The sequence below is a fragment of the Megascapheus bottae genome, chromosome 5, assembly GCF_031878675.1.
Source record: "Megascapheus bottae isolate mThoBot1 chromosome 5, mThoBot2.hap1, whole genome shotgun sequence".
NCBI lineage: Eukaryota > Metazoa > Chordata > Mammalia > Rodentia > Geomyidae > Megascapheus > Megascapheus bottae.
In genome coordinates this window covers 68,310,976-68,337,594 of record NC_143513.1, presented here as the reverse complement: position 1 = coordinate 68,337,594, position 26,619 = coordinate 68,310,976, and the positions used below count along the sequence as shown (strand labels likewise).

Below are 26,619 nucleotides of genomic sequence, written 5' to 3'. Positions count from 1 at the left end.
GTTTTCTAGTGGTTAGAGATGAAAGTCTCACAGACTTTAGTGTCTGGGCTGGCTTTGAGCTGTGATCCTCAGATCTCAGCCTCCTGAGCCATTGCGCCTGGCTCCATCCCAATTTTGCTTTGCCTGCAGAACATGTGAAGACATTTTTTGTTAATTTATGCATGAGATCAGGAGATTTTATTTGAAAAAAATCTGGATCCTAGATTATCTGGAAAATTCTGAAGATAGGACATCTTTAGTGAGGTGATGACCTGCTCTTTCCACTGGAGCTATTTCTGCTTCACTCACAATCTGAACTAGTTAGCATCTCCTATCCATGCCTCAAACAATAAAGGAAGGCCTCTATTGGTTGTAGCAAAAATAGTTGTGTACCTAAGTCTTTGGTGAAGGCAGGATCTCACCAGGCAATAGCAGGGGTGTGTAGCTGCTCTCACCTTCCAAGGATTACCCCAATCAGGGTCTCCAGACCTCTCTGCCATTCCCTCAGTGACTGTAATCACTCCTTTCTCTGGTCCACCCTCTCTGAAGAAAATGAGTAGTGGTGGTAGTGAGCCTTTTGTGCAAGGGAGCCCTTGTTTTTTTTTTTTTTTTTTTTTTTTTTTTTTTTTTTCCCAGTCATGGGTCTTAAACTTGCAGCCTGGATGCTGTCTCTGGCTTCTTTTTGCACAAGGCTTAGCTTTCTAATCACTTTGAGCCATAGTACCACTCTCGGAGTTTTGTTTTGCTTTGCTGAGCATGGAGTTTCTTAGAGACAAGAGCTTTGTGGGGGGACTGGAAAAACAGCTTGATGACAGAGTGCCCACCTAGCATGCATGAAGTTCTGGGTTCGATTCCTTGGTATACATACTCAGAAGAAGCTGGAAGTGGTGCTGTGGCATAAATGATAAAGTGCAAAAGTTGAGTATAAAAGCTAGACAGCAGGCTCTGAGTTAAGCTCCAGTACTCACTGGTACAAAATAGTAATAATAATAATAATAATAATAATAATAATAATAATAATAAAGGTGGCAGGATTAAGAATAGAAACCAAGTAAGGAGCCAAGGGAAGAATTCATGGCTTGGAGATTCTTGATACTTCCGTATTAAAGAGCACTCAGGGTGGGAGACCTTTCCAAGACAAAGGCATCATCACCAGGATTTGTAAATGTGGATATAACTGAACTGCTGAAAAAAAAGAACATTCAGAAGTGGAGCTGTGTTCAAGTGGTAGAGCATTAGTCTTGTACAAAAAAGCTCAAGGACAATGCCCAGGCCCCGAGTTCAAGCCTCAGTACCAAAACAAAAAAACAAAACTCCAGAACAGAGCCTTTCAAGCCATCTTTAGGAGTCTTCAAAGCAGGCTTTTCTCCCAGAAAAGGACTCGGTGTGTGGGACAGAGCTGGTCTGGTACTGGGGCTTATACAGGAGGCCTTGATCTGTCCTCTGCGAGCTCCTTCCTTTTTGCCGAGTTCGACAGCACCAGGAGGCACAGTTCTAGGACTGTTGACCTTGAATGTCAGCATCTTTGGAGAAGCACAGAAGACATCCCAAAGATGTCCTACAGAGAGGAACACTTCACTTCCTGTTGCCACATTTTAAACTATTTATTGAATGAGGCAGTATTGACAGAATGGAGAACAACACAGAATCCATGCTCTGCTACGGGGGTTTGACTTTGCTTTTTTTTTTTTTTCTTTTCTTTTCTTCTTGGCCATTTCTCAAACAATTGGGAAGTTATTTCATCACAAAGGAACATGGACTTTAAAGCCCTGGACAGGTTCACAATGACGATAAAAAAATAATAATTAAAAAAATAACAAATAATAGAACTAGGACTGTTTATATGTAAATTTCCCTACCCTCCCTCCCGTTACGTACAGAAAAGAACATACAAAGAACATTGGGAAGTTTTATATAAAACAAGCAAATACAAGAATCTGAAACTTTTCTCAAAGGCTGAGCAAGACATGAAGAATTTTTTAATGTTGCATAAAAAAAACCACATTAAATACACTGTCACACTCATGGGAGGACTTAGGAGGAGGAACTGTTACCCCTGTAACTGAGGGAGCAGAGTTTTGGCCTGTCAAAAAGTCAGGTGAATTTAGCCAGTGGAGGCTCAGCGCTTGCAAACAGGACAGCAGGGGATTTAACAGTTCTGAAGAACACAGGGGACATGGCCTACAGAATCCTGAAGCTGGGGCTGAACCAGGATGCCAGCTCTTCCCCAGCCAGGGTCCTTTTCATCACAATTTCCTCTGTTCAGTGATGGCTACAGACAGCTGGAGGAAATGGGTCCCACTGGTGCACCCTGCTCTACAATTTGTCTCGCCCTCCTTCCTTTCCCTTCTGCTCCGTCCCATCCTCCCCTCCCCCCTACCCACAAGCACGCTCAACACGCACCCCTCAGACCTTTAATACTTCTGCTCCAGTTCATATACATGACCAATTCAGGATTGACCTTAAAGTCAAAGCAACTCTTCAATAGTCATGAGATCAAGAGGGATTTCCTGAAAGAGGAGGAGACGGGAGGTGGGACACCTTCCTGCCCCAGCCTGGGATCCCCTTCAGGACATTCATCTGCCCATGGCAAATTCAGCACCTGGCCCAGCCTGAGGAGGAGTGTCTTGGTTGGCAGACCACAGAGGTCTGCAAGCGCTTTGTGGACCCCCCTCCCCCCCGCCTCGTCCTGGAACCTCCTTCCTCAGGGGAGTCCAGCAGGGAGTTCTGGGCGGCCACTGGGAGGCAGCTTTGGTGAAGGGCATGGTCACCTCTGCCTGAGTTTGTCAGTAGCTCAACGCATGACCCTGGTATGAACAAAGACCGGATAGCTGTGTCTGCCCACGTACCCTATCACCCACTAAACTGGGTGAATTATTCTTTCCACAGCTCACCTTGATTCATACAGGTAATTCCATGCGGGTTTCAATATATATATATATGTATATATATACTTTATATATGTAAATGTGTATGTCCATATGTACACATATACATATATATTCACACACATACTCGCGCATACACACACTATAGACATGTTTCTGCAGAAAGAAGTCCTGCCACAATTTGGCTTTTTTGGGACGGTGAAATTGACAGTGCAGTTTCTTACTCCACCAATCCCAGAAAATCAAAAGTGGTGCTTAAAAAAATTCAATTCCAAAATCTGCTGTCTTTCTTCCTTTAAAAAAAAAAAAGTTAACAAAACTTTTCTTCCAAAGTCGAGAGACTTAATTTCATTTGATTGCACCTTTGCAAATGTGTAAAAAATGTTGAAGTAGACTAGAAAACGATGCCATGATACGGCTGCATGTCACTGTTCCAATGTCACCACCTCCACAGCCTGGCCGTCCATGGTGACTGCGCTGTCCGATATCCTGGTGGTCACTGGAGCCATGGCCACCTGCACTGGGCCGTTTCCCTGGGCGAGGCTGGTTACCACAGTCTGGTACATGCTCACGGGAATCTGGACCAGGCCTGGAAAGACAAAAGGCAAGAGCATTAGTCAGGTTCCCGCTCAAGTGCCCGAATGAAGGCTGGCTGTGAGCAACCAGTCCAGTGCCATCAGGTATCACTGCCTGGCACAAATGTTTCCTCTGGGAGATGCACAGACCCAGTCAGTGTAAATGCTCCCATCTCATGGGCTGGCCGGCCAGCCCTTCTTTGGCCATCTTCCTCTGGGAATAGCCCCTCGTACTCTGATGTTCTGGGACACTGCCTGCCAACTTCATCGCTGCACACGCTCCAGTTTCTCACAACTCAAAGAGAAAAGCTTCAGTGTTTCCTCTCCACTCTTCTCAGAGTGGAGTCTCTTACTCCACCTGTCCCTTCCCTTCAGAGTCAAGCTTGCCACACAGACTGGGAAAACAAATAAATAATCAGGTCTCCACATTGACCTTTTCCTCCTTCTGAGACCAGAATGACAGGCAATGGGGAAATCTGGCCCCTGCAGAAAGGAAAAGACTGAAAACAGGATTTGGCAGGAAGATTCTATTGAATGAGCTGGACAAGTCGATACCCAGCGCTAATGCTTAGACCTCCATGAGAGGGCTGAATCTTATCTGCCCTGAGAAAGAGACGTAGGGAGATCCCAAGAAAAGACCACATGTGGCGGGAAAGAGGGAGGCCTGTTCTCCTAATATAACCTTATGGCCTATGGGTCAGAAATAGAAGATAGGAAATAGTTGAACATGTAAGTAAATTTCCAGAACTGGGGGGGGGAGGGGAAGAATGCTCAGTTGACACCTGCTTGCACAAGAGGCAAAAAAAAAGACCCACAAACTAAACACAATAGTACATTTATTTCTTTTTTCTTTTTTCTTTTGTGGGTCATGGGGCTTTCACTCTGGGCCTGGGTACTGTCCCTGAGCTCTTCAGCTCAAGGCTACCACCCTACCCTGGAGCCACAGCCACACTTCCCAAGTCTAGTGATTAACTGGAGGTAAGAGTCTCATGTTCTTTAGTGCCTGGGCTGGCTTTGAAACAAGATCCTCAGATCTCAATCTCCTGAGTAGCTAGGATTACAGGCGTGAGCCACCAGGCCCAGCTGCAAATTTGCTGAACAGTAGAGATACAGCAAGAATCTTAAAAAAGGGCCGGGAGTTTGGCCTAGTGGTTAAAGTGCTTGCCAAGCATGCACGGAGGCCCGGGTTTGATTCCTCGGTACCACATACATAGAAAAAAAAAAAGCCGGAAGTGGTGCTAAAGCTCAAGTGGTAGAGCTCTAGCCTTGAGAAAGTCCAAGGACAGTGCGCAGGCCCTGAGCTCAAGCCCAGGACTGGCAAAAAAATATAAAATAAAAAAAAAATAAAAAAAAGAATCTTAAAAGATTGTAGAATTAAGCAGTCATATACAAAGAGCTGGTAATAAGCTCAGTGTTGAATCCTAGAGAAACCTAGAAGCTGAAGGCAGAACAATACCCTCCACCAATTCTGATGAAGATGCTTTCAGTCTACAGTTCTGGACTTGGCATTGTCATCACCTGTGCGGATCACATGGGCGGTGAAGTGGACCCATCTAGACCCATCGCAGCCCCACTCTTGGGGATCCTGAGAAATGGGGCGTGGGAAGGGGAGAAAACGACTGGAGCAGAGGGAAGGAGTAGAAGATGTGTAGAGGATTTTTCAGGCTTGGGTATAAGTGGTGATTTTGGTTTGAAAGTGACGCCATCCCACCCTAAGCAAGTGTTAACTTGAAAGGAAAGTAAAAGTTATATAAAAAGGAAAAGTAATACCACATTTAGCAACAAACATTTTTTGTGTGGTCATAAGAACCTAAACATAGATAACCAGTTGTCCAAAAACTATCATTCGACTTAACATGATAGTCTATTTTTTTTTTTAAACAGTAAGAAAAAAAAAATCCCTGGGCTATAAACTTTTCCCGTTAGTCCTTGCTTGGGGAAGAACATCAATTTAAAATATCGCTTGAAGAGCTTGTAATGCAGTGATTAGAAGGTACCACGCCACCTGTCCCTGAGCTGCCCAGGGTCCGCAGAGCCAGGCGCAGTAAGTAGCCTGACGCAGTAGCCCTCTGCCTCAGCCCAGCCAGGCAGAGGAGGATCACAGTCCCAGCCTAACCGGAAACCAGGGAGCAGTAGTGAGAGTGGGTGTGGCTCCGTGGTAAAGCCTGCCTAGTAAGCCAAAGCCACTTCTGCCATCATGACTTAGAGGCCTCCCATCAAAAGCCCTCCACTGGCTCTGCTAGGAATGCAGGGAGGCAATGCAGACAAACCTAGGTGAAATAAGGTATTCCTTTACAATGTGAAATTGTGTGTGCGTCTACACAACATGGAGATGTTTGCCAGTGCAACATGAAACGGAACTGATTTTTTTTTTTTTTTGGAGAGGTCTTAAAAAATTCTTTTTCTTTTTCAGGAGTATGGGCTGGTGAGAAAAGTGATCCTAGCTATAGCTGAGATCTGAGGATCGCAGTTCAAAGCCAACCCAGGCACTAAAGTCCATGAGACTCTCAGCTCCAGTTAACCACTAGAAAAACAGGAAGTGGGGCTGTGGCTCAAGGGGTAGGGTGGTAGCTTTGAGCTGAAGAGCTCAGGGACAGCACCCAGGCCCAGAGTCCAAGCCCCATGTTAGACTAAATAAATAAATAAACAAACAAACAGGTTCCATTGTTCTCTCCAAGTATGTACACAAAGTACTTCAACCATACTCACCTTCATTCACCCTCTCTCCATCTACCCTCCCCACCTACCATTCCCTGACCTTCCAACAGAGCTGGTTTGATCTTCCTGCTTGATCTTTCTGCCGCCGCCTCCTACGTGCTAGGGTCACAGATCTGCACTAAACCCTGCTTAAGGTTTGCTTGTTGGACCCCCTGCTCTTCACAGTGTAGTGACAGAAACAAAGGCATGGCCAGCAGCTCCTTCTCAACAGGCCTGGGCCTGAGTGTACGCCTGTAGTCTACTGTATCATCAGAATGTCTCACTGCTGTTATTTAGTGCTGGTAGAGGAGCTTGAACTCGGACCTCTCCCTTTTGCTTGGTTAGGTTAGTGCTGGGGTGGACGGAAATGTAAAGAACTATAAAGATAAATCCTTCACTCTGACTCTTAAGACATGGACCCTTGCCCAGTGTTATCAAAAGTATTTAGTATTATGGAAGATTTGCCTGAGAATAAGATGGAGAAAGGCTCACACACAAAAACACACAATGGCTGGCACTGCGATAAACATGGCACATAGATTTGTTGCTCCACTAACTCCCAACTGCTACCCTTATCAACCAGGGTCTTGACATGTAGCTCAGACTAGGCTCATCCTCCCAATCCTCCCCCTTCAATCTCAGGCGCCTCCATGTTGGGATTGTAGGTTTGTGCCATAGATGGAACTATCTGAAGTTCTGCCGTGTGCACCCCGTGCTTGCCTGTATGGCAGATGTCTGAAATGACAGCCGAGGCTTTTCCCTGCACCAGCTTTAGATTTTGCCTTCTTTGGCTTGGGTCTCCATCTTATGGCCCTACACTCTGTACAGCCTTCTGTCAAGGAATGTCTTGGACTGGGAACATTCGTGACTGAGGTAGGGGAGTATTAGAGGAACGAGGCTGAGCTCTGAGCAGACCTCCCAGTTCAGGGAATAGGGTAAAATGTAAATGTAATGGGCCACAATGTAGACCCATTCACAAGAAATTCTTACGAATTCTGCCTTCTGTATTTCACATCAGCCAGGGAAAAAGAAAATTGGGCCCTTACGAGTGGGTAACACAATGACTTCCACAAAAGGAAAGCTGTCTGACAGTGAATAACTGGTGACAGCGACTACACATCCAAATGCCTTTCAGAGGGAGAAACTACACAGAGGATTGTGTATGACTAACCCCACTCTTTTCCACATGTAGTTTCAATCGACTACCCTCTTAAAGAGCCCATTTCATTGTGGGACTTTTAAGTGCTCTTATGTTCTCGCCCTCTCACCCCCTTCCCACACACATCCTGACACAGGATTAGATTGTCACCTCAATATCTCTGACCCAGCAGTCTTTATATCCATCTCAGTACACTGAGTGGGGCGGGTGCCCTTCGAAGACACATGATTAAATGCTGAGGTACAGTAATCAGGTTGGGATTGTCTCTGCATCTGCTCAGCTTGCCCTGATTAGCCCTAATCTGGAGGTACATATTAATCCGAGTTTATATTCTGGGTCACTGCAATTGGCTAAGCACAGGAGGCCCTTCACATTCTGCATTAAGGGCTTAGAGTTCCCCTCTCCCCCACAGGGAGACCCAGTGCAATGTTAGTGTTCACACTCTTTGCCTGAGTGTGGCACTGCTCAGAGCTCATACCAGCCTGGAGAAGGAATGCTGGCAGTGTGTTTTCATAAACGAGAGGCAAGCTCCATTTTCAGACCCCTGGGCTCACAGGAGGACACTATGTCTTCAAGACATTAGTAAATGCAATCCATCCTTCTTCCTTTTCTTTTTGCCAGTCCTGGGGCTTGAACTCAGGGCCTGAGCACTGTCCTTGGGCTTTTTCCTCAAGGTTAGTGCTCTACCACTTGAGCCACACCACCACTTCTGGCTTTTCTATATATGTGGTACCAAGGAATTGAACCTGGGTCCTAATCTCTTTAAACTCAAAATTAAACATAGAAAGTTTATTAAGACAGCACCAATACAGCTGCTAGGCAAGATGCATGCTGGTATCCCAGCAGTAGGGAGACTAAAACAAGAGGATGATGAGTTTGAGACCAACTTGGGCTATATAATGACTCCCTGTCAGAAAGTATCAAACAACAACCAACACTTCTCTTGCAAACATAGATAGATAAATTGATGTATGCCTACACCATGTGAGAGGTAGAGGTAGGAAGCTTGCTTAAACCCGAGTTCAAGAGCAGCTTGGGTAACATAGTAAGTCTCCATCTAAAAAACAAAAACTAAAACTTCAAAACCCAAACAACACTTCCAAAATATAGGCTGATTCCCACCTCCCTCCCCCCAATAGTCCCAAACCCAAGCAAAAAATCCTTCCAAACTGCAGGCTGAGATTTCCCCGCGAATAAGTTTATGGTGGAGCCAGGTGTTCTGGCCTTAGATCTGGGGTCTTTCCATGCCCCAGCAAACCCTTGGATGACCAAGAAAGGAGAATCACTCTCAAGGCTCACTGCTCTCTGGCTCTTCATACTGCCTGGCTGGGGTATGCAGGGAAAGCGGGAGCAGGGAAAGCATGAAAGTTCCCAACGCTGGGCTCTTTCTGTCAATCAGCAGCCATTGCAAACTCCCTGGGGAGACTTGCTAGCTCCAGTACCATTTCCCTGCATGATATACCTGACTGGCTGTGCTTTGATTTTTGTTTTCCTCCTTTAAACTTGTTGGGTATCATTTTTGTACCCAAATGATTAAACATACTCCTCCCAGTCTTCCCTTTCCTCCTTACCTCAATTACATACTTTCCGTTGCTCAGGCCCCAAACTCTGAAGTCATTCTTAACTTCACATTCAATTTCAATTCATCAGCAAATCCTGTCAACTTTCCTTTCAAAGGTAAACCCAAACTTCACTTCTGAGACTCCCTGCATGGCCAAACCTATCATGGCTTGCCTGGAGGCATTTTGCTTTGTGATGACCCTGCTTCAGTCCCTGCAGAGGGGTCTTCCAGAATTTCTATACAAAGTGATGGATCTGAGCATGCTCTGAACTCAGAATCCCAGACTGCACCCGTGGATGTTCGCCCCACTCTGTGTGTGTGTGTGTGTGTGTGTGTGTGTGTGTGTGTGTGTGTGTGTGTGTGTGTGTGTGTGTGTGTAATGTCCTCTCTCTGAAAGTGCAATGCTCACTGAGAGTATCAACCTGACAGCAGGACAGTCAGTTCATTAGGGTAATCATTTTTTGCAAAGTGTTTTGTCTCTTTAAAGTTCAACATCCTTACAGAGTGTAGTGGCTCATGCCTGTAATCCAAGCTACTCAGGAGGTAAAGACTGCAGTTCAAGGCAAGATTGGGGAAAAAGTTAGCAAAACTCCATCTCAATAAATAAGATGGGCACTGGTGGTAAACTCCTGTAATCTCAACTTTGTGGAAAGTATAGAAGGATCATGGTCTGAGGCCAGACTGGACTTAAGACCTAGTTCCATCCTCCATGCACCGCCCTCCCCCACACCCCCAAAAAAGACCAGAGGCAGGGGTGAAGTGGTACAGCGTTTTGCACAAGTGCAAGGGCTAATTCTAATATCAGTATTACAAAAAACAAACAAGGAAAGTAGTTCAATCATCTACAGGAAAAACTATTAACAAAGGGGTTTTGCTCTGTTCTTTAGGTGGACCCCAAACTCCTGGGCTTAAATGATCTTCCTGCTTTAGCCTCCTGAGTAAATAGGACTACAGGTAAATACCACCATGCCCAGCTGAGAACATACATTTTAATAGGCAGTTAAGATTTTTTTCAAGGGTTTGCAGGGCATAGATATGTGAGGTACTGGCAAACATGCATTATTTAGAGCTCCCACAGGAGGCCTTCCAGACCTCACTGCGATGTGTTGGCATGGTATATATAATGGACATGAATGGACCATCAAGGCTTTACAACCTGGAGTTAGGGCCTAGTCAGGCGAAGAACTATTCACATTGAGTAACTTGTAGCTCATGGGAGGTACACAATATTTTATATTAAGGCAAACAAAATTAATTTGTACAGGATTCCCTTCCCAAGTCTGTCCCTTCAGGTTTTCCAGAAATTTTAATTAAAAAAAAAAAAACCCAAACATGCCTTTTGGCAATTAGCTAATTGCTAAGTTTATTTCTTTTTCAGTTGTGAAGGTGAATTGAATTTGAAGAAGATAATATCTCCGTCTTCAACAATGTAAGCTCTGCCTTCTTGTCTGTACTTCCCAGCAGTCTTGACTGCAATTTCAGAACTTTCCTCTTTAAGATCTTCGTCTTTCATTACTTCAGCCATAATGAATCCCTTTCCAAAATCTGTGTGAATCTTTCCTGCAGCCTGAGGAGCCTTCACCGCTTTCCTGACGTCCCATGCATGCACTTCATCTGGGCCTGCAGTGAAAAAGTATTCTAGTTGGAGTGCTGCAAACCCAGCCTTAATGATCTGTGCCAAAGCACTTTGTCATGCTCACTTTCAGACACTTTTGTCTCTCCTCAGGACTCTTTTTTTTCTAGTACTGGGGTCTGATCTCAGGGCCTTCCACTTGCCAGGCAAGCACTATGTCAGTTGAGCCATGTCCCACCCCTTTTAGCTCTTTAATTATTTTGCAGGTGTCTGACCAGGACCTTCCTACCCACAACCTTCCACTTAGATGGGATTACAGATGCATTCCACCACACCTAGCTTATTGGTTCAATTGGGTTTTTTCCAGCTTTTTTTTTGTGTGTGTGTGTGAGGGCTGGCCTTGAAATACAGCTCTGCTGATCTTTACCTTCTTAGAAGCTAGGATCACAAGCACAACTTACCAAACATGTCTCACTTTCTAGGCAGGTGTTTAAAAAACAATTTTTTTTTCATTTAAAAAAAATGTCACCCATAGGGCTTGAACTCAGGTCCTATGTGCTGCCCTTGAGCTTTTGTGCTTAAGACCAGCACTCCACCACTTTGCGCCACAGCTCCACTTTCGCTTTTCTGGTGGTTAATTGGAGGGAGATAAAGTCTCATGAACTTTTCTGCCTAGGCTGGCTTTAAACTGTTATCCTCAGAACTAAGCCTCCTGAGTAGCTATGATTACAGTCATGAACCACCAGTGTCCAGCTTAATTTTTCCTTTTTTGACAGTACTAGGATTTGAACTCAGGACACTGAATTTGCTAGGCAGCTACTCTACTTCCTGATCTACCTATACCCCCAGCCCTCTCCTCTCCTTCCTTCCCTTTTGTTTTTGAGATAGAATCTCACAATGTAGCCCAGGGTGATTTTTGAACTCTTGAGTATTGTTTTGAGTTTTCCGAATGCTGGGATTTACAGACACATACCATTTTGTCTAGGTAGCTAAATCTTGAAATGCTTAGTTGAGTGACTATATACCAGTCTTTCACACCAATACACTACATTATAATTCCATCAGTCATGTTGGCCTTTCAATGTACCCTAAATACTATATGTTCAGGCAGATTATTCTGCCTAGATTATTCCTTGTGGGTCTAATTCTACTCTTCTGTTGACTCCTATAGTATTTCTTGGGCTAACAGCAGATAGATAAACCCACCAGTTTTCTTCTTTTTGGTGATTTTAGGTGTTTTTTTTTTTTTTTTTTTTGTGGGTCATGAGGCTTGAACTAGACCTGGGCACTGTCCCTGCGCTCTTCAGCTCAAGGCTACCACCCTACCCTACAGCCATGCCCCACTTCCCATTTTCTAGAGGTTAATTGGAACTAAGAGTCTCAGGTCCTTTTGTGCCTGGGCTACTTTTGAACCTTGATCCTCAGATCTCAGCTTCCTGAGTAGCTAGGATTGCAGGCATGAGCCACCATGCCCAGCTCTGATTTTTAGTTTCTATCACTTACTTGGTACCAGGTCTGTATTGACTTGCTTTTAAATGGCTTTGCTTTCTCTAGTTTACACTGTTGGCAGGACTATATCATTGAGTACCAAACAGTCATAGTAGGCACTACACAACTGAATATGATTTATAATCAATCATATTTCTCATGATTTTTAGAAAAATGGACTATACTCCCTCTAGCCTTGCTTTCTGCAGACCAAAGAGCTTTCAAGTGTTTTACTACAGACTAATGAAAAACCTGCTTTCTGCATGACGTTCTTGTGTATGTGTGGGGGCGTGCATACACATGTGCATGTATGTGCTGGTCCTGGGGCTTGAACTCAGTCTGGGTGCTGACCCTAGCCTTTTTTGCACAAGGCTAGCACCTCTATCTCTCCCAGTTTTTTTTTTTGGAGAGGGGTGTCTGTCATGGGACTTGAACTCTGGGCCTGGGTGCTGTCCCTGAGCTCTTCAGCTCAAGGCTACTGCCCTACCCTTGAGCCAAGTCCCACTTCCCATTCTCTAGAGGTTAGATGGAGATAAAAGTCTCACAAACTTTTTAGTGCCCAGGCTGGCTTTGAGTCTTGATCCTCAGAGCTCAGCTTCCTGAGTAGCTAGGATTACAGGCGTGAGCCACCCAGGTTTTTTGGTGCTGACTTGGAGATAAGAGTCTCTTGGATGTTACTGTTTGGTCTGGATTCAGACCAACTGGAATCTTCAGATCTCAGCCTTCTGATAGCTAGGATTACAGGAGTGAGCCACTGGCACCCAGTAAGGACACATTCTTAAAATGCTGTGTGGCACCTCAGGAACTGTTCTGGCAGGATAAAATAGGCCACTGTATTTCCATTACATATTCCCAGTCAGAAAGACCTCTATGTGATCTTTTTTTTTTTTTTTAATTTTTTTTGCCAGTCCTGGAGCTTTCTCAAGGCTAGCACTCTTCCCTTGAGCCACAGCACCACTTCTGCCTTTTTCTGTGTATGTGCTATCAAGGAATCAAACCCATGGCTTTGAACATGCTACTACTAGGCCACTCTCCTGGCCCTCCCATGTGTGAATCTTGATGTTGCTATTCTGACAATTTTTAAACCTGTTTCAAGTGCAAAATGGCAAAGACTAATCTCACAGGGCTGTTAAATTCACATAGGTAGAGCCTGGTACAGAGTGGGACACAGAGTAGGTCCACAGCACTGTTAATTGCTAAAGCTCTAAGGAAACAGAGCAGAAGCAGAGGTAGCACATATCTTGTGGGAGTGAACCCCTACGGGAGCCATATTATTTGCCCAAGGCCTCCAAAGATATGAAGACTGGAGATAAAAGCCAGAAAAGCAGGCAGAAAGGCTGACCCAAAGTGTTCCTCTAGGACACTGAAGTGCTCACAACTGGCACAGGAACTATACCATAATGGAGACAGAACAGTTGCCTGTCCAGTGCACCCATAAATAAATAATCTGGGCCGAAATGCTAGTCAATATTAAGCATGTCAAAAATATGACCAAGAGGTTGAGGGCTTAGCTCTGTGCTAAAGTGCTTATCTAGCACATGTAAGGCCCTGACTTCAATCTCCAGCACTACTAAAAAAAAAAATAAGTATATGATCAGAGACAGTATATGATATCATCATTGCAACAAATACCAAGCTCTTCCAATTTGTAGCAGGACAGGCATCAGCTAAGCAGAATCCAGGGCTGTAGCCTGCTCTCCCCCACCCAACGACAAGATAGGGCACGGGAGACGGCTGGTGGAAGAATAGGCCTTTCATTTGCCTCCAAGCAAGGAAACCTTTGGGAATTGTTGTTTGCTGTAACTGAATCTTTTACCCCAAAGGCCTTCCAAGTTGGCCATGGAAATATCTTTAGTTGGGAGAAAAATAGGGTTGTGAGAAAAAAAATAGAGCTAAATAAACAACAACAAAAACACAATAGTTGATGCTTTAAGAAATAACTCTTAAAACCCAAAGGGGCTGGGAGTGTGGCCTACTAGAGTGCCTGCCTAGCATGCACAAAGCCCTGGGCTCAATTCCTCGGTATCACATACACGGAAAAGCTGGAAGTGGAGCTATGGCTCAAGTGGTAAAGTGCTAGCCTTGAGCAAAAGAAGTTCAGGTACAGTGTCAGACCCTGAGTTCAAGCCCCAGGATTATCAACAAAACAAAACAAAAAACAAAATCAATGGTGCAATGCCTTCTGTAGTTTATTGAGATAAAAGCCAACTGTTCATGTCAGGAAAACACCAGCTTTGCTGGAGAACCAACAAAAGGTAGATGGAAAGGATAATAAAGAAGGAATAAATGCACAGATTATGCATCTCATGAAGCTTTTTATTTAGGGTAGTGATGGTTTAAACTCTGTTTTGTTTTGTTTTTTGCTATTCCTGGAGCTTGACTCAGGGCACTGTCCTTGGACACTTTTTGATCAAGGCTGGTACTCTGCCACTTGAGTCACAGCACCACTTCCAGCTTTTCTGTTTCTGTGTATGTGGTACCAAGGAATCGAACCCAGGTCTTCTGTATGCTAGGCAAGCATTCTACCACTAGGCTATGCTCCCGGCCCCTAAACTCAGTGTCTTATACTTTCTAGGCATGTGTTCCAAATCCTGTTCCCAGCCTTTTTTTGTGTGTGTCATGGGGCTTGAACTTGGCCTGGACGCTGTCCCCGAGCTCTTCAGCTCAAGGCTACCTCCCTATCCTCAGGCCAAGCCCCACTTCCCATTTTCTAGAGGTTAATTGGAGGTAAGAGTCTCAGGTACTTTTGTGCCAGGACTGGCATTGAACCTTGATCCTCAGATCAAGCTCCTGAGCTAGGATAACAGGTACAAGAAACTTAGCCTGGCTCTCACCCCTTTTTAGTTGGCTACTTTTAGGTAAGGCTTAGCATCCTGCTTGCACTTAGACTACAATCCTCCTATCTTTTGCTTCTGTTTCTGTGGTGACAGGCATTGCCTAGCCTCTTCTGTTGAGATCCACTCTCGTAGACTTTTCTGCTCTGGCTGACCTGGAACTGCAATCTTCCCAATCTTAGGCTTCCAAGTGGCTAGGATTATAGGCATGTGGCATCAGTGCCTTATACTTTACTTGGGAGGATTTAAATAGTCATCATGGGTATTTACATGTTTTTTCTAAGGCTAATTAGGCAGGAGGGATGTCTTTTTAAAAAACCTTTGTTTTTAGTGCTGGTCCTAGGGCTTGAACTCAGTACCTGGGCATTGTTCCTGAGCATTTTTTTTTTGGGGGGTCCCTGAGCATTCTTGCTCAAGACTAGCACTCCACTGCTTGAGCGACAGCTCTACTTCTTGCGTTAGGGTGGTTACTGGAGCTAAGAGTTTCATAGACTTCTTAAGCAGCCTTCAAAACACAATCCCAGCTTCCTGAAGAGCTAGGCCAGTGGCATCCAGCTTCCCTGTCCTCCGCCTTTTTTTTTTTTTTTTTTTTCAAGATTTAAAAATCTTTGTCTTGAGCCAGAGGCAAGGCCTAGTTCTAAAGTGCTAGCCTAGCCTGCATGAAGCCCTGGGTTTGATTCCTTGGTATCACATACACAGAAAAAGCCAAAAGTGGTGCTGTGGCTTAAGTGGTAGAATGGTAGCTTTGAGAAAGCTCAAGGGCAGTGCCCAGGCTTTGAGTTCAAGCCCCAGGACTGGCCAAAAAAACCCCTTTATCTCTCTGATAGAAGGGATAACCTTATCAATATGCATTATCCTCATAACCTAAGTTCCAGATCTGAAGCCCACTGAATAAAAAAATTAAAATTTCTCACTTGTAAGCCTGGAAAAATATTTACATCAGTGGCTGATGTCTAAGGAAATCAAATATGATATGAAGAAAAAGAGGCATACTTTTTACAGATACAGAGTAGAGAAAGGTAAGGGGAAGTCAGGTAAGAAAGGTAGCCCAGTAGGTAGGTGGCAAGTAGAGAAGTGGCAGTCTAAACAAGGTTCAGATGGGAAGAAGACAAATGTAGAGCAAAAAAGAGATGATAGGTCATAAAAAGTCAAATTCAAGCAGAAGGCAGTCCAGGTGACTCTTAAAAGAGATAGTAAGACAAAGGAGAAGAAAGATAAAGCATTTCTTTTCTTATACTTCTGAGTCATGACACCAAGGGAAACCAAGTTTTCCTTTTTGCCAGATAATCTCAAGGCATACTTAGAAAAGTCACTTCCTGTAACAATGAGCATGGCAGCACCTCTGTCTGGTTGGGGCAGAGCCACTCTGTCCTTGGCCCTATTTTTTGCAGACCATCATGGAATTCCTCAAGCCAAATGTTTTTGCCAGTCTATGATCTGAGCCTCAGACTGGGAGTTGTCCCTGAGCCTCTTTGTGCACAAGACTAGCTTTCTTACCACTTAAGCCACACCACCATTTCTGGCTTTTTCTAAGTAGTTTATTGGAGATGGGAGTCTCATAGATTTTTCTGCCCAGGCTGGTTTTGAACCACAATCCTTAGGTCTCAGCCTTCTGAGTAGCTAGGATTAAAGGCGTGAGCCACTGGTGTGGAGTTGCAACCCAAATGTCAAAACAGAATGCATTTTGTTTTTGGTACCAGTCCTGGAGCTGAGTATTTTTTGCTCAAGGTTAGCACTCTACCGGTTGAGCCACAGCTCCATTTCCAGCTTTTTTTTTGTTGTTGTTTGTTTGTTTCCTTTGCAATTAATTGGAAACAAGAGTCCTATGGACTTTTTCTGCCCAGGCTGGCTTTGAACTGCAATCCTCAGATCTCAGCCTTCTGAGTTGGCAAGGCATTTTCACTTTTGTAACTACATCTCAAAACACATTTTGGATACAGAACTTCATGGTGTCCTCTTGAATTACTGGAGATGCTTAGGAAGGTTATGAAATCAAGAGCTGTGTGCTTCAGAATTCAGAGCCATTGGACTGAGCTCGGTGTGGGGCTGAGCTAGCTGACCTGGCCAGAAAGGCTTTCATGGAAAGCAGCGAGGGATGGGCACTGCCAAGTAAGCCTATGGAATCCCATGGACTCAGAAGGACACCTAATCCACGTGCACAGAGTAGGCACAGAGATGTCCAGTAAATGCCCAGAACCACACTCAAGGTTTCCAAAGCCCACAGAACAGTGAGCATGGGCAGTGAAGACAACAAGACAACCACTACTTTCAAACAGGAAGTGAGTGGAAATGATGAAACGCTCACAAGCCACAGAGCTGTCAGAAGGTCTGCAGTAGTGAGCTGCAAGAATGAGTAGTGGGCAGATCCACACAGGACTCACCCAGACTCAGGGACAGAGATCTCTGATACTGTTATTTTCAAACACTTTATTATGGGAAGTTTCAAATAAGCACAAAAGGAGCAAGAATAGTACCAGGAACTTGCGTGTGCCTGCCACCCAACCCTGCTCTTCTGAGTGCACAGACAAGTAGCTTTCAAAGATATACTTTTGATTTTTCAACTTCTTACTTTGATAAAAACTCTCATAATCGTGTGTGTGTGTATTTTTTGTTTTTGCTGTTGTTGTTTTGCCTGTCCTGGGACATGAACTCAGGGCTTGGGCCCTGTCCTTGAGCTTTCTCAAGGCTAGTGCTCTACCACTTGAGCCACAGCACCATTTCTGGCCTTTTCATGTATGTGGTACAAGGAAATCAAACCCAGGGCTTCATGCATGGTAGGCAAGCACTCTACCACTAGGCCATGCTCCTGGTCCTCATAATCTCATATATGTATTTTTTTTTTTTTTTTTTTTGCCAGTCCTGGGGCTTGTACTCAGGGCCTGAGCGCCATCCTTGGACTTTTTCTCAAGGCTACAGCTCTATCACTTGAACCACAGCACCACTTCCAGCTTCTATCTATGTATGTGGTACTGAGGAATCGAAGTTGGGTCTTTGTGCATGCTAGGCAAGCACTCTACCACTAGGCCAAACTCCTGGCCCCATAATCATATTTTTAAAAAATGTAAAATGCTCCATGAATTTGTGTGCCATCCTTGCTCAGGGGTCATGTTCATCTTCTTTATATCATTTCAGTTTTAGTGTATGTGGTGCCGAAGCTTGCACTGCATAATCATGTAGAGCAGCAATTCTGAAAAGATGGGATACTCTCAACCTGTCTAAGAACATATGAAGAGTAAGATTACATTGCTATAGGCAGTGAGATACCTAAAGAAGGCAGACTGTGAAGGGGAAACAAGCAGACAGTTAGGAGCTTTGATAGACACACAGGAAAAAAAAATCTATCTCAGTGAGTCTTCATTCCCCATCACCCCCCCCACCCCGACCCCACTAGTCAATCCCCTTGGGTGTTAATTCTCAGGGTCTGAGAGGATTCAGAAGTGCCCGAGACACCCCCTCCCACTCCCCTGAAAGCCAGGGACGCAATGCCATGGTCAGGAGTGCACAATGCGGGGCTCATGTGTAGTCCTTCTTCGATGGCATCTGAATGACTGCTCACATCTGAGTTTCTTGTAAGAAAGGAAGTGGCTGAAAAGCAGGTAAGCTGTCAGCACCACGCTAACCCCAGCAAGGCTTGCTTTCTTCATGCTCACATGCTTGCCGTAATACCAGTAGTAACCTTTTTGAAATGCTCCAACGGTGCTTAAGGGGTAAAAGCCCACTTCAGTGTCCGGCTTAGCAGCTCCCCTAAGTCGTGTATCCATGAGATTTTTTCTCCTTCATCGGTTGACTGACGCCATCGTGGAGTCCTGGTGTTGGCTGAGCCCAGTAAACTTCATCCTGATCAAGTATTTGGTCTCCCTTTAAATTTTTTTTTTTTTAAATCTGAACCGTACTTAACATAGGCAAATAGTTACTGGGATAAGTTCCTTATAAAAGAATCCCAGCTAATCAGTAAAAAAGGAGGAATAATGACACTAGAAATAACCAATTATCAATGATTATGAAAGCTATTAGGTGACCAGATGATGGGGCTGCATCCGAGGGAATCACACCATACATGCAGGAAACAGAGCCTGGAATGGCAGCCTCAGAGTAACTCCACCCTCAGCTGCTTCCTTTTCTCCCCACAGATGAACCCACCTGCAAACTTCTTGCCAGGATCCACTTGTAACCTCCACAGTCTGCCATAAAGAGGCCTGACAAGAACACAGAACTGTTAAGAAGCACTGGGCAAGATGTGTCACTAGAACCTGCTGCGTTTCTGCAGCTCCCCACATGTCCCGGGGTATAAGCATCTCTGAGGTCCATCACAGAGCATCTTACAAACCCTTCACTACACATGCCGGCTTACTGAGTGCTAAGGGTGCATTTAAAAAAAATTAGTTTCTCTTCAAGTCTTTCCTAAACTGGCACTTATAATGTGATATTCTTGTAGACTTACCTTCCTAATTACATTTTTCTTAAGCTAATATGAAAACTAGTTTATATTTCCTAAGTACTTAGCAGCTGGAGGAGATGGTTTATGCTTACACTAGCTTGTTCAGAAGAACTATCCAAGGATTAAAAATGTGTCACAAGTAATCTGCATGAGGGATAATCTGTATGCGACAACTAAGAGTTGATTGTATCTGCATTTATAAAACCCACAGGCTACTCCTGACTCAGGGTTATTATGAGCCCAAGCAACACTATAATTATGTGATTCACATATTCTTCCTTGGCCCCCAGTTTACATGGTCTCTTGTCATCCAGAGGCTGTTTTAATATTTAATAAGAAAATAACTTTCTAGTCTCTTTCAACAGTAATGCTGAGAAAGCCAAGAGGACTAGCTGAAAACAGACATTCCTAAAATGAAATGTTTTCCTTACTTGCTATATCACCCACTAGTTTTTTGAAAGGGGAACGAATAGGGAGAAAAATATGAAATACAAAACATGAATTTAAAAAGAAAAGTATGAATACAAAAAGATAAAGAATACAATCTAGGCAACATGGCTAGAAGGAGCAGTTTCAGAAGTATTCATGCAAATTTTTTCACCAATACTGAAATTGGAACTCCAAGGCTTCCTGAAGCAGTCAAGACAAGTAGAAAGGTTCAATCAAGGCTGGGCAATAGTCTCTCTGCTACAATGTAGGTGTCAACTATGTGTGTGACAAGCATGGTGGTTACAGAGTAAATGAAATGTTGTGGCTACAGAGTAAACGAAATGTTGCTAGTATGTTTAAGAAACAAAACCTTTAGTTTTGCCTGCCTACTGGCTCACTAATCCTAGCTAAGCAGGAGGCTGAGATCTGAGGATCACGGTTCAAAGCCAGCCTGCCCGGGCAATAAAAAGTCCCTGAGACTCTTATCTCCAATCAATCACCAGACAACCAGAAGTGCGCTGTGGCTCCAGGGGTAGGGTGGTAGCCTTGAGCCGAAGAGCTCAGGGACAGCGCACAGGCCCAGAGTTCAAGTACAACAACTAGAAAAAACAAAACAAAACAAACAATCCCTCACACCCTAAAAAACCTCTTTAGTTTTATGTGATTTTAATTAAGTTTAATCACTAGAACATAGCTCAAAAACCTTTCTAGGGGACAGGAATTTGGCCTAGTGGTAGAGTGCTTCCTAGTATGCACAAAGACCCGGGTTCGATTTCTCGGCACCACATACATAGAAAAAAGCTGAAAGTGGTGCTATGGCTCAAGTGGTAGAGTTCTAGCCTTGAGAAAGCCCAAGGACAGTGCTCAGGCCCTGAGTTCAGTCCCTATGACTGGCAACAAAACAAAACAAAACAAAACCTTTCTAGAGCTTCCATGGGGCTAAATCTACGTCATAAATGTGCACGCATGCGTGTACATACACAGTCTAACACTGTTACAAGTTGCCTTTGTTTGGTGGAAACTCAATATGAAATCAGATGCTTTACAGTTGCCTGTAATATTTCCTGAGCATTTCCCTTATTTATATCACAGGTTCTTTCCTCCTTTTCCATTCTACCCCGGTAACTTATTTCAATGATCTCTAGCCCCCTAGACATATGTGAGGAAATTCATTAGCATTTAAGAAGAAGCATTGTACAAGTATACTACAGTGCTTTGAGAGGAACAGAGAGGTAGGACTATGCAAAGTCAGAAAAGATTGCTGGATGCCTCTTTACTGAGCCAATCTGATAGCAAGGCCTTTGTAGTTCTGCTCCAAACAGTGTCTCGGTTTCCATATTTAGGCCCCCTTCAATGATTCTCAGACTCAAATGCTAGCTTAAAACAGCCAAGTTCTTTCTTTCTTTTTTTTTTTTAAAGTCAATTTCACTTCAAAAACTCCATTTAGGCTCTGAAAAATCTCTAAATTGGGGCCATTCTAATAATGAAGATTTGGTGCAATTATAACATCGCAGGCAATTGTACTGACAGAAGAAAACCAACATGACTCCTTGCTGGGCCTTTACTCTGTGTCTGACCAACGGGAGGAGAAAAGAGGCTTTGTCAGGAGCAGATGTGCAGTGGGAGGCCCCAGGAAAGCAGATCTGCTGAATGAAGCAGGTGCCACTCAGGCATTTACTTCACTGACTCCAACCATAACCTCCCCTTCATTTGATATCCTGCTTCTGCCAGGCTGCTGCTGGGTTGTGCACATTTGCTCTTTCTTAAGCAAATGGTAGAGCTGAGCACAGAGAAGTCAATCCCTGTATTTACATGGGTAACCTGAGAGCTGGAGGGCCTCAAACCATCCAGGCTGCGATGTGCAAGCTATTAGAGTTAATAATAGTGTGCTGACATTCCTTCAAAATCCTAATAGAAGCATAAATAAAAAGCGGAAAGTCCCCTTTACACAAGAACTTTAAAACCTTTCTTCTGTAAGAAATTGTCCTGTTAGGATGTGAATTTTTACTACTGCATCTTTAACAGGCTCATTAAAACCACCTTTTCTTCCATCTACTGAATAGAAATAGTGCCAACTAAACTTGCCCAATATGGCTTTAGATTTGGTATGACAAAAAAAAATCCCTTTGCAGAATATTGCCTTTAATGACAGACACTAAAGTTCTACCTTGGTTATAAAGTGGTGGAATTATCTAAGACAGACTTAGAATGGAGGGCCTAAGGGGAAGACATCGTCCCCTGGGTAAGAAGGATCATGGTCACTGGTGTCCATCTGTCAGTTGGAGAGGACCTTCTAGAAATCTCTGCTCAGGAGTTCTGACTTCCGTCCTCTTCTGCCTAGAATGGGCATGGCTCAGGTTGGTGCCTATTTCACCGAATGTCTCCTAAGCTGAGGATAGCTATCTTATCACAAAAGCAAATGAAGGTATGTCAAGGCTGACGCTATGTGGAGATTTTCTTTTTGGCCTCAGAAAAACTAAAGCCTTCTACAAAGATAGCTTCAGATATCAGATATTCAGACGGGAGATTAAGGCCTAGTGGCCTAACTTTAGTTCTAAGTCTTCAATAGCAAAGCCTACATTAGTAATTCCTGGTATACAAGTAAAGACAAACTAGACCTCACTAGTATGTAGACTGGGAGGATAACATATCTCTGCAAGAAGAAACCTGGGCTCAACCCACCTGCAGAACAGGAGAAAAAAAACTAAAGAACCCTGCCAGTGGAATTCCTCCAGCTATAGGGCTATGCTTGAGGAGTGATAGAAAAGGCCTGGGACTCCGAGGGAATTGAACTTCAGTAAGCCTGGGGAACATGATTTCGTGTCTACCATAGGTTTCCTCAAGTAGACATCCACAGTATGATCTACAATGTTCACTAACTCCTCTCCTAAATAAATAAGGCCTAGGTCCTGAGGATATATTTCAGAAATGCTTTCTTTTGTTTGTTTTTGTTGACCTTGTGCTGGCTCACAGCTGGTACTTCTATGCTTCCAGCCTGGCGTTTTGCTGGCTAATTGAAGATAATCTCAAGGACCTTTTCCGCCTTGACTGGCTTCAAACTGTGATCTTCAGATCTCAGCCTCCTGAACAGCTACGATTTAGAGATGAGAGCCAACCATCATGTTAGAGTTTTTAAAAATGATAATGGTAGAACCAATAGAAATGATAGTGACAGGCTGGGAATTTAGCCTAGTGGTAGAGTGCTTGCCTAGCATGCGCAAAGACCCATGTTCAATTCCTTAGTACCATATACATAGAAAAAAGCCAGAAATGGTGGTGTGGCTCAAATGGTAGAGCTCTAGCCTTGAGAAAGCCCAAGGACAGTGCCCAGGCCCTGAGTTCAAGGCCCAGGCCTGACAAGAAAAAAAAAAAAAAAAAAAAAAGAAAGAATAGTGACAGTAGACAGTAGTCATGGTATACTTAGGCTGCCAAAGGCCCTAAAGAGAGTAGCACCAAATCACCTTTGCCTCCCAGCATGGCCACCATGCTGGGTGGAAGAGACTTGGTGGGGAAAACTGCCACTTCCAAGAGTTCTTCTGGAAGGCACTTTAGACTTCAGGAAGTCATTAGGGAGGAAGAAGGAACAAGCTTCAGCAATGACAAATTATGATGAAGCTGCCCCTTCCTTCCTTCAGTGCCATGAGATGAAGAGAAGTGTACAGCCATCTGGGTATTCCAGATTTGAGAGCCCATCACACAGAGGCTTAGCAGTGTGAAATCTGAAATTCATCTAACAGCAATGGTTTCTTTCAGCTTTCTGACCCACCAGACTTTGGATAACTGAATCTTTTGGTGGCTACTATAAATCCATTAGAGCTGGCTGGCTACAGATACCTTTAATTATAAAATGCAACTTGAGCTTGTGTGTGGAGTGAGTGGAAAAATGCAAGTGGCCTGCAGCATGCACAAATACACTAGGATGTGGGTCTAGGTATTGCCATTGCCTCCTGTCTCAGGTTCTCTAGCTCAGGGCTCTGCAGTGTATAAAAATAGGCCAGTTCTTCGTGCAAGCCTCCTGTCCTGCTGTTCACTGGCTGCGGATTACTGCAGTCACATGGATGGCTTCTTTTTGTTTTTGGTAATGCAAAGCCATGCTGTCTATGAGCTGAGAAGGTCACTAAGAAACAAGCCTCATAAAGGAGTGTAGTTGCCTGCCCCCCTTGTATGTGAAGGGGATACAACTTGCTGGAAGTAATCACATATTTTTGCTATAGCTATTAGTCAACACTATCTGTAATGATGGAAATCTCTGTACAATCCACCACAGAAACCTCTACACACATGTGCCTATTCAAATATGAATACTTGAAAATAAAATGACACCTCAGGTTGTGTATAGCTGCTAACTATTTCAAGTATGATTAATGTGACTGAACGACTTTACATTTAATTTTAATATATTTACATTTGAATTCAAACAGACATATTTAGCTAATGGCTACTATACTGGACAGTTGCAGTCCTATTTTTACAATCTCTTAGGCTCAAGCAATATTCTCAATTTGGCTTTCCAAGTAGATGGGACTACAGGTGTGTGCCTATTTTTTTCTTTTTTTTCTACTGCGGTATCAGGGTTTGAACCCAGAGGTTCACTCTTGGTTGGCAGGTATTCTGCCAATGGAATTATAGCTCTAGCCCTTTGCAGAGTTGTTTCTGTATTTATTGTACCAGTCCTGGGGCTTGAACTCAGGGCCTGGGCACTGTCCCTGAGCTTCTTTTGCTAAAGGTTAGTAACCTACCACTTAAGCAACAGCTGTACTTCTGGCTTTTGGTGATTAACTGGAAATAGAAGTCTTACAGACATTGCTGTCCAGCTGGCTTTCAACTATAATCTTCAGATTTCTGCCTCCTGAATTGCACCAGAGCTTGGCCAAACTAAAATAGGGTCTTGCTCTTTGCCCAAGTCTGTTCCGAAACCACAATCCTCCTATTTTATGCTTTCCACCATAGCTAGATGATAAGGGTGCAACACCATGCCTAGTTTCTTTTACTGAGGAATTCTCACCTAGAACCATGATTCTCCTGACCACAGCCTCCCACAAAGCTGACAGGCAGGCCCAGATACTGATTGTGAAGGGGTCTTACAAATTTTTTTTGCCTTGTCTAATCTTGAACTGTGATTCTCTCAAGTAAGTAGCTAACCACAACACCTGGTTTACACCAGATTTTGACAGTTTTATAGATCTTAGGTTTTGAAATCTTGTATTTGTCGTTAACCCTGCAAAATGGTCATCATACCAAGTGCTAGTTTATCTAGAAGAAGACTGAAGACCATAATTTTCATTTGTTTTACACCTTCTTTGCTTCCTAGGTGGCAACAAGCAGTGAAGGGTAAAGAACAGAATTACACTGGCAGTGAAAAGAGCACTGGAGATAGGGGTTGGGTTGCCAGTTTCACCATTATGTGGCTAACAGAACCTGGCCAACCACAGTTTTAGCTGCCTCTTCTGTACAACAGGCCTTGTAAGGTAGGTTCTATTCATTACTGGGGAAGGTAGAAAGATGAAGATAGTGAGAGGTCATTTGCAAGGGGAAGACAGGTGGCAGTAAGTTAAAAAATAAATTAGCAGAGAAAGAAAGGAAAAGATAACGCTCCTTAATAGTTACCCGCAGTGCTTAAGAGTCAGGCAGAGATAGAGCAAACCAGAAATAGTGCCCTTTTTTTTGGGGGGGGAGGGAGGGTTGTTGTGGTTCCTAGTAAGACATCTACCAATGTGTTTCTACAATAACTATTCATTTTAAGAGAAAGGTTGACTCAAATGGGAAAACCCTGTCTGCAAAGAAAGCCTGTTTCCTGAGCTATGGAGGTCAGTAAACATTGCCAGTGTTCCCAGGATGCTGCAGTACAATGCTGACTTCCCCTGGCAGCAGTCAGTTCTGTACATAGAACTTGTGTTGGGGTGGTGGTGGAGTGGGTGCTGGGGCTTGAACCTAGGGCCTAGGTGCTGTCCCTGGGCTTATTTGCTGAAGGCTAGTGCTCTACCACTTGTGCCGCAGCTCCACTTCTGGGCTTTTTTTTGGGGGGGGGGGCAGTTAATTGGAGATAAAAGTCTCATAGGACTTTCCTGCCTAGTCTGGCTCTGAACTGCTATCCTCAGACTATCTTCAGATTTCAGCCTCCTGAGTAGCTAGGACTACAGGTGTCAGCTACACCCAGCCTACATACAAAGAAAAGGCTGGAAATGGTGCTGTGACTCAAGTGGTAGAGCACTAACCTTGAGAAAGCTCAAGGACAGTGCCCAAGCCCTGAGTTCAAGACCCAGGACTGGCAAAACAAACAAAAAAAAAAGATTAAGTGTGTGTACATGTGTCCCAAGATATAGTTCAGACTGGCTTCCAACTTGTTTGGTAGCCAGAGTTGACCTTGAACTCACAATTCTCCTGAATCTGATTCCCAATGCTGGGTCACAGGTGTGTATACCCGGCTCAAAAGATCCATTATTAAAATAAGTTTTTCTTTCTCTCTTTCCTTTTTTTCCTTCTTTCCTGATTTGATCTCAGGGCCTTGTGCTTAAGCCACGCCTTCACCCCAAAAGATCAAAAAGCTATTATGCCAGTACCAAGGCTTGAACTCAGAACCATATGCATGTTTGGCTTATGCTTACAGAGCTGACATTCTACCATCTGAACCACATCTCTAGCATGGGTCATTGGCATCTGGTTAAAATACCAAAAAAGTAATTCTATCTAGCTAATTTTAGATTAAATTCAATTAGGAAAACATACACTAAAAAAATATTTTTGGGGAGGAGGGGAGGATGGGCTGGTCCTGGAGCTTGAACTCTGGGCCTAGGTGCTATCCCTGAGTTTCTTTTGCTCAAGACTAACATTCCACCATTAGAGCTACAGCTTGGCTTCTTGGGGGTAATTAATTGGTGATAAGAGTCTCATGGACTTTCCTGACTGGATTGGCTTTGAACCTTGATCCTCAGATTTCAGCCCTGCTGAGTAGCAAGGATTACAGGCATGAGCCATCAGTGCCCAGTGTGTCTGAGCTT

The 26,619-nt window shown here is 44.0% G+C and overlaps 1 protein-coding gene and 1 non-coding gene across 7 annotated transcripts in view; both read right to left on the bottom strand.

Moving 5' to 3' along the window:
* Positions 1-1,568: 1,568 nt before the first annotated feature.
* Nrf1 (nuclear respiratory factor 1) overlaps positions 1,569-26,619 on the bottom strand; it is a 116,225-nt gene continuing 91,174 nt past the window's right edge. The window contains exons 12-13 of one of the 6 annotated variants that reach the window (XM_090333282.1): positions 18,891-18,950; positions 1,569-3,456 (exon numbers count right to left, since the gene is read on the bottom strand). In XM_090333282.1, coding sequence (XP_090189408.1) covers positions 3,293-3,456; positions 18,891-18,950 — 224 coding nt within the window. In that variant the 3' untranslated portion in view covers positions 1,569-3,292. Of the gene's footprint in view, positions 3,457-9,972; positions 10,480-18,159; positions 18,592-18,890; positions 18,951-26,619 lie in introns of those variants that run through there. The other 5 variants (XM_090333281.1, XM_090333280.1, XM_090333278.1 and 2 more) reach the window with 5 other exon arrangements.
* Positions 17,810-17,916, bottom strand: LOC150063565 (U6 spliceosomal RNA). Its single transcript, XR_016535772.1, has one exon. It is a non-coding gene; the product is annotated as a U6 spliceosomal RNA (small nuclear RNA).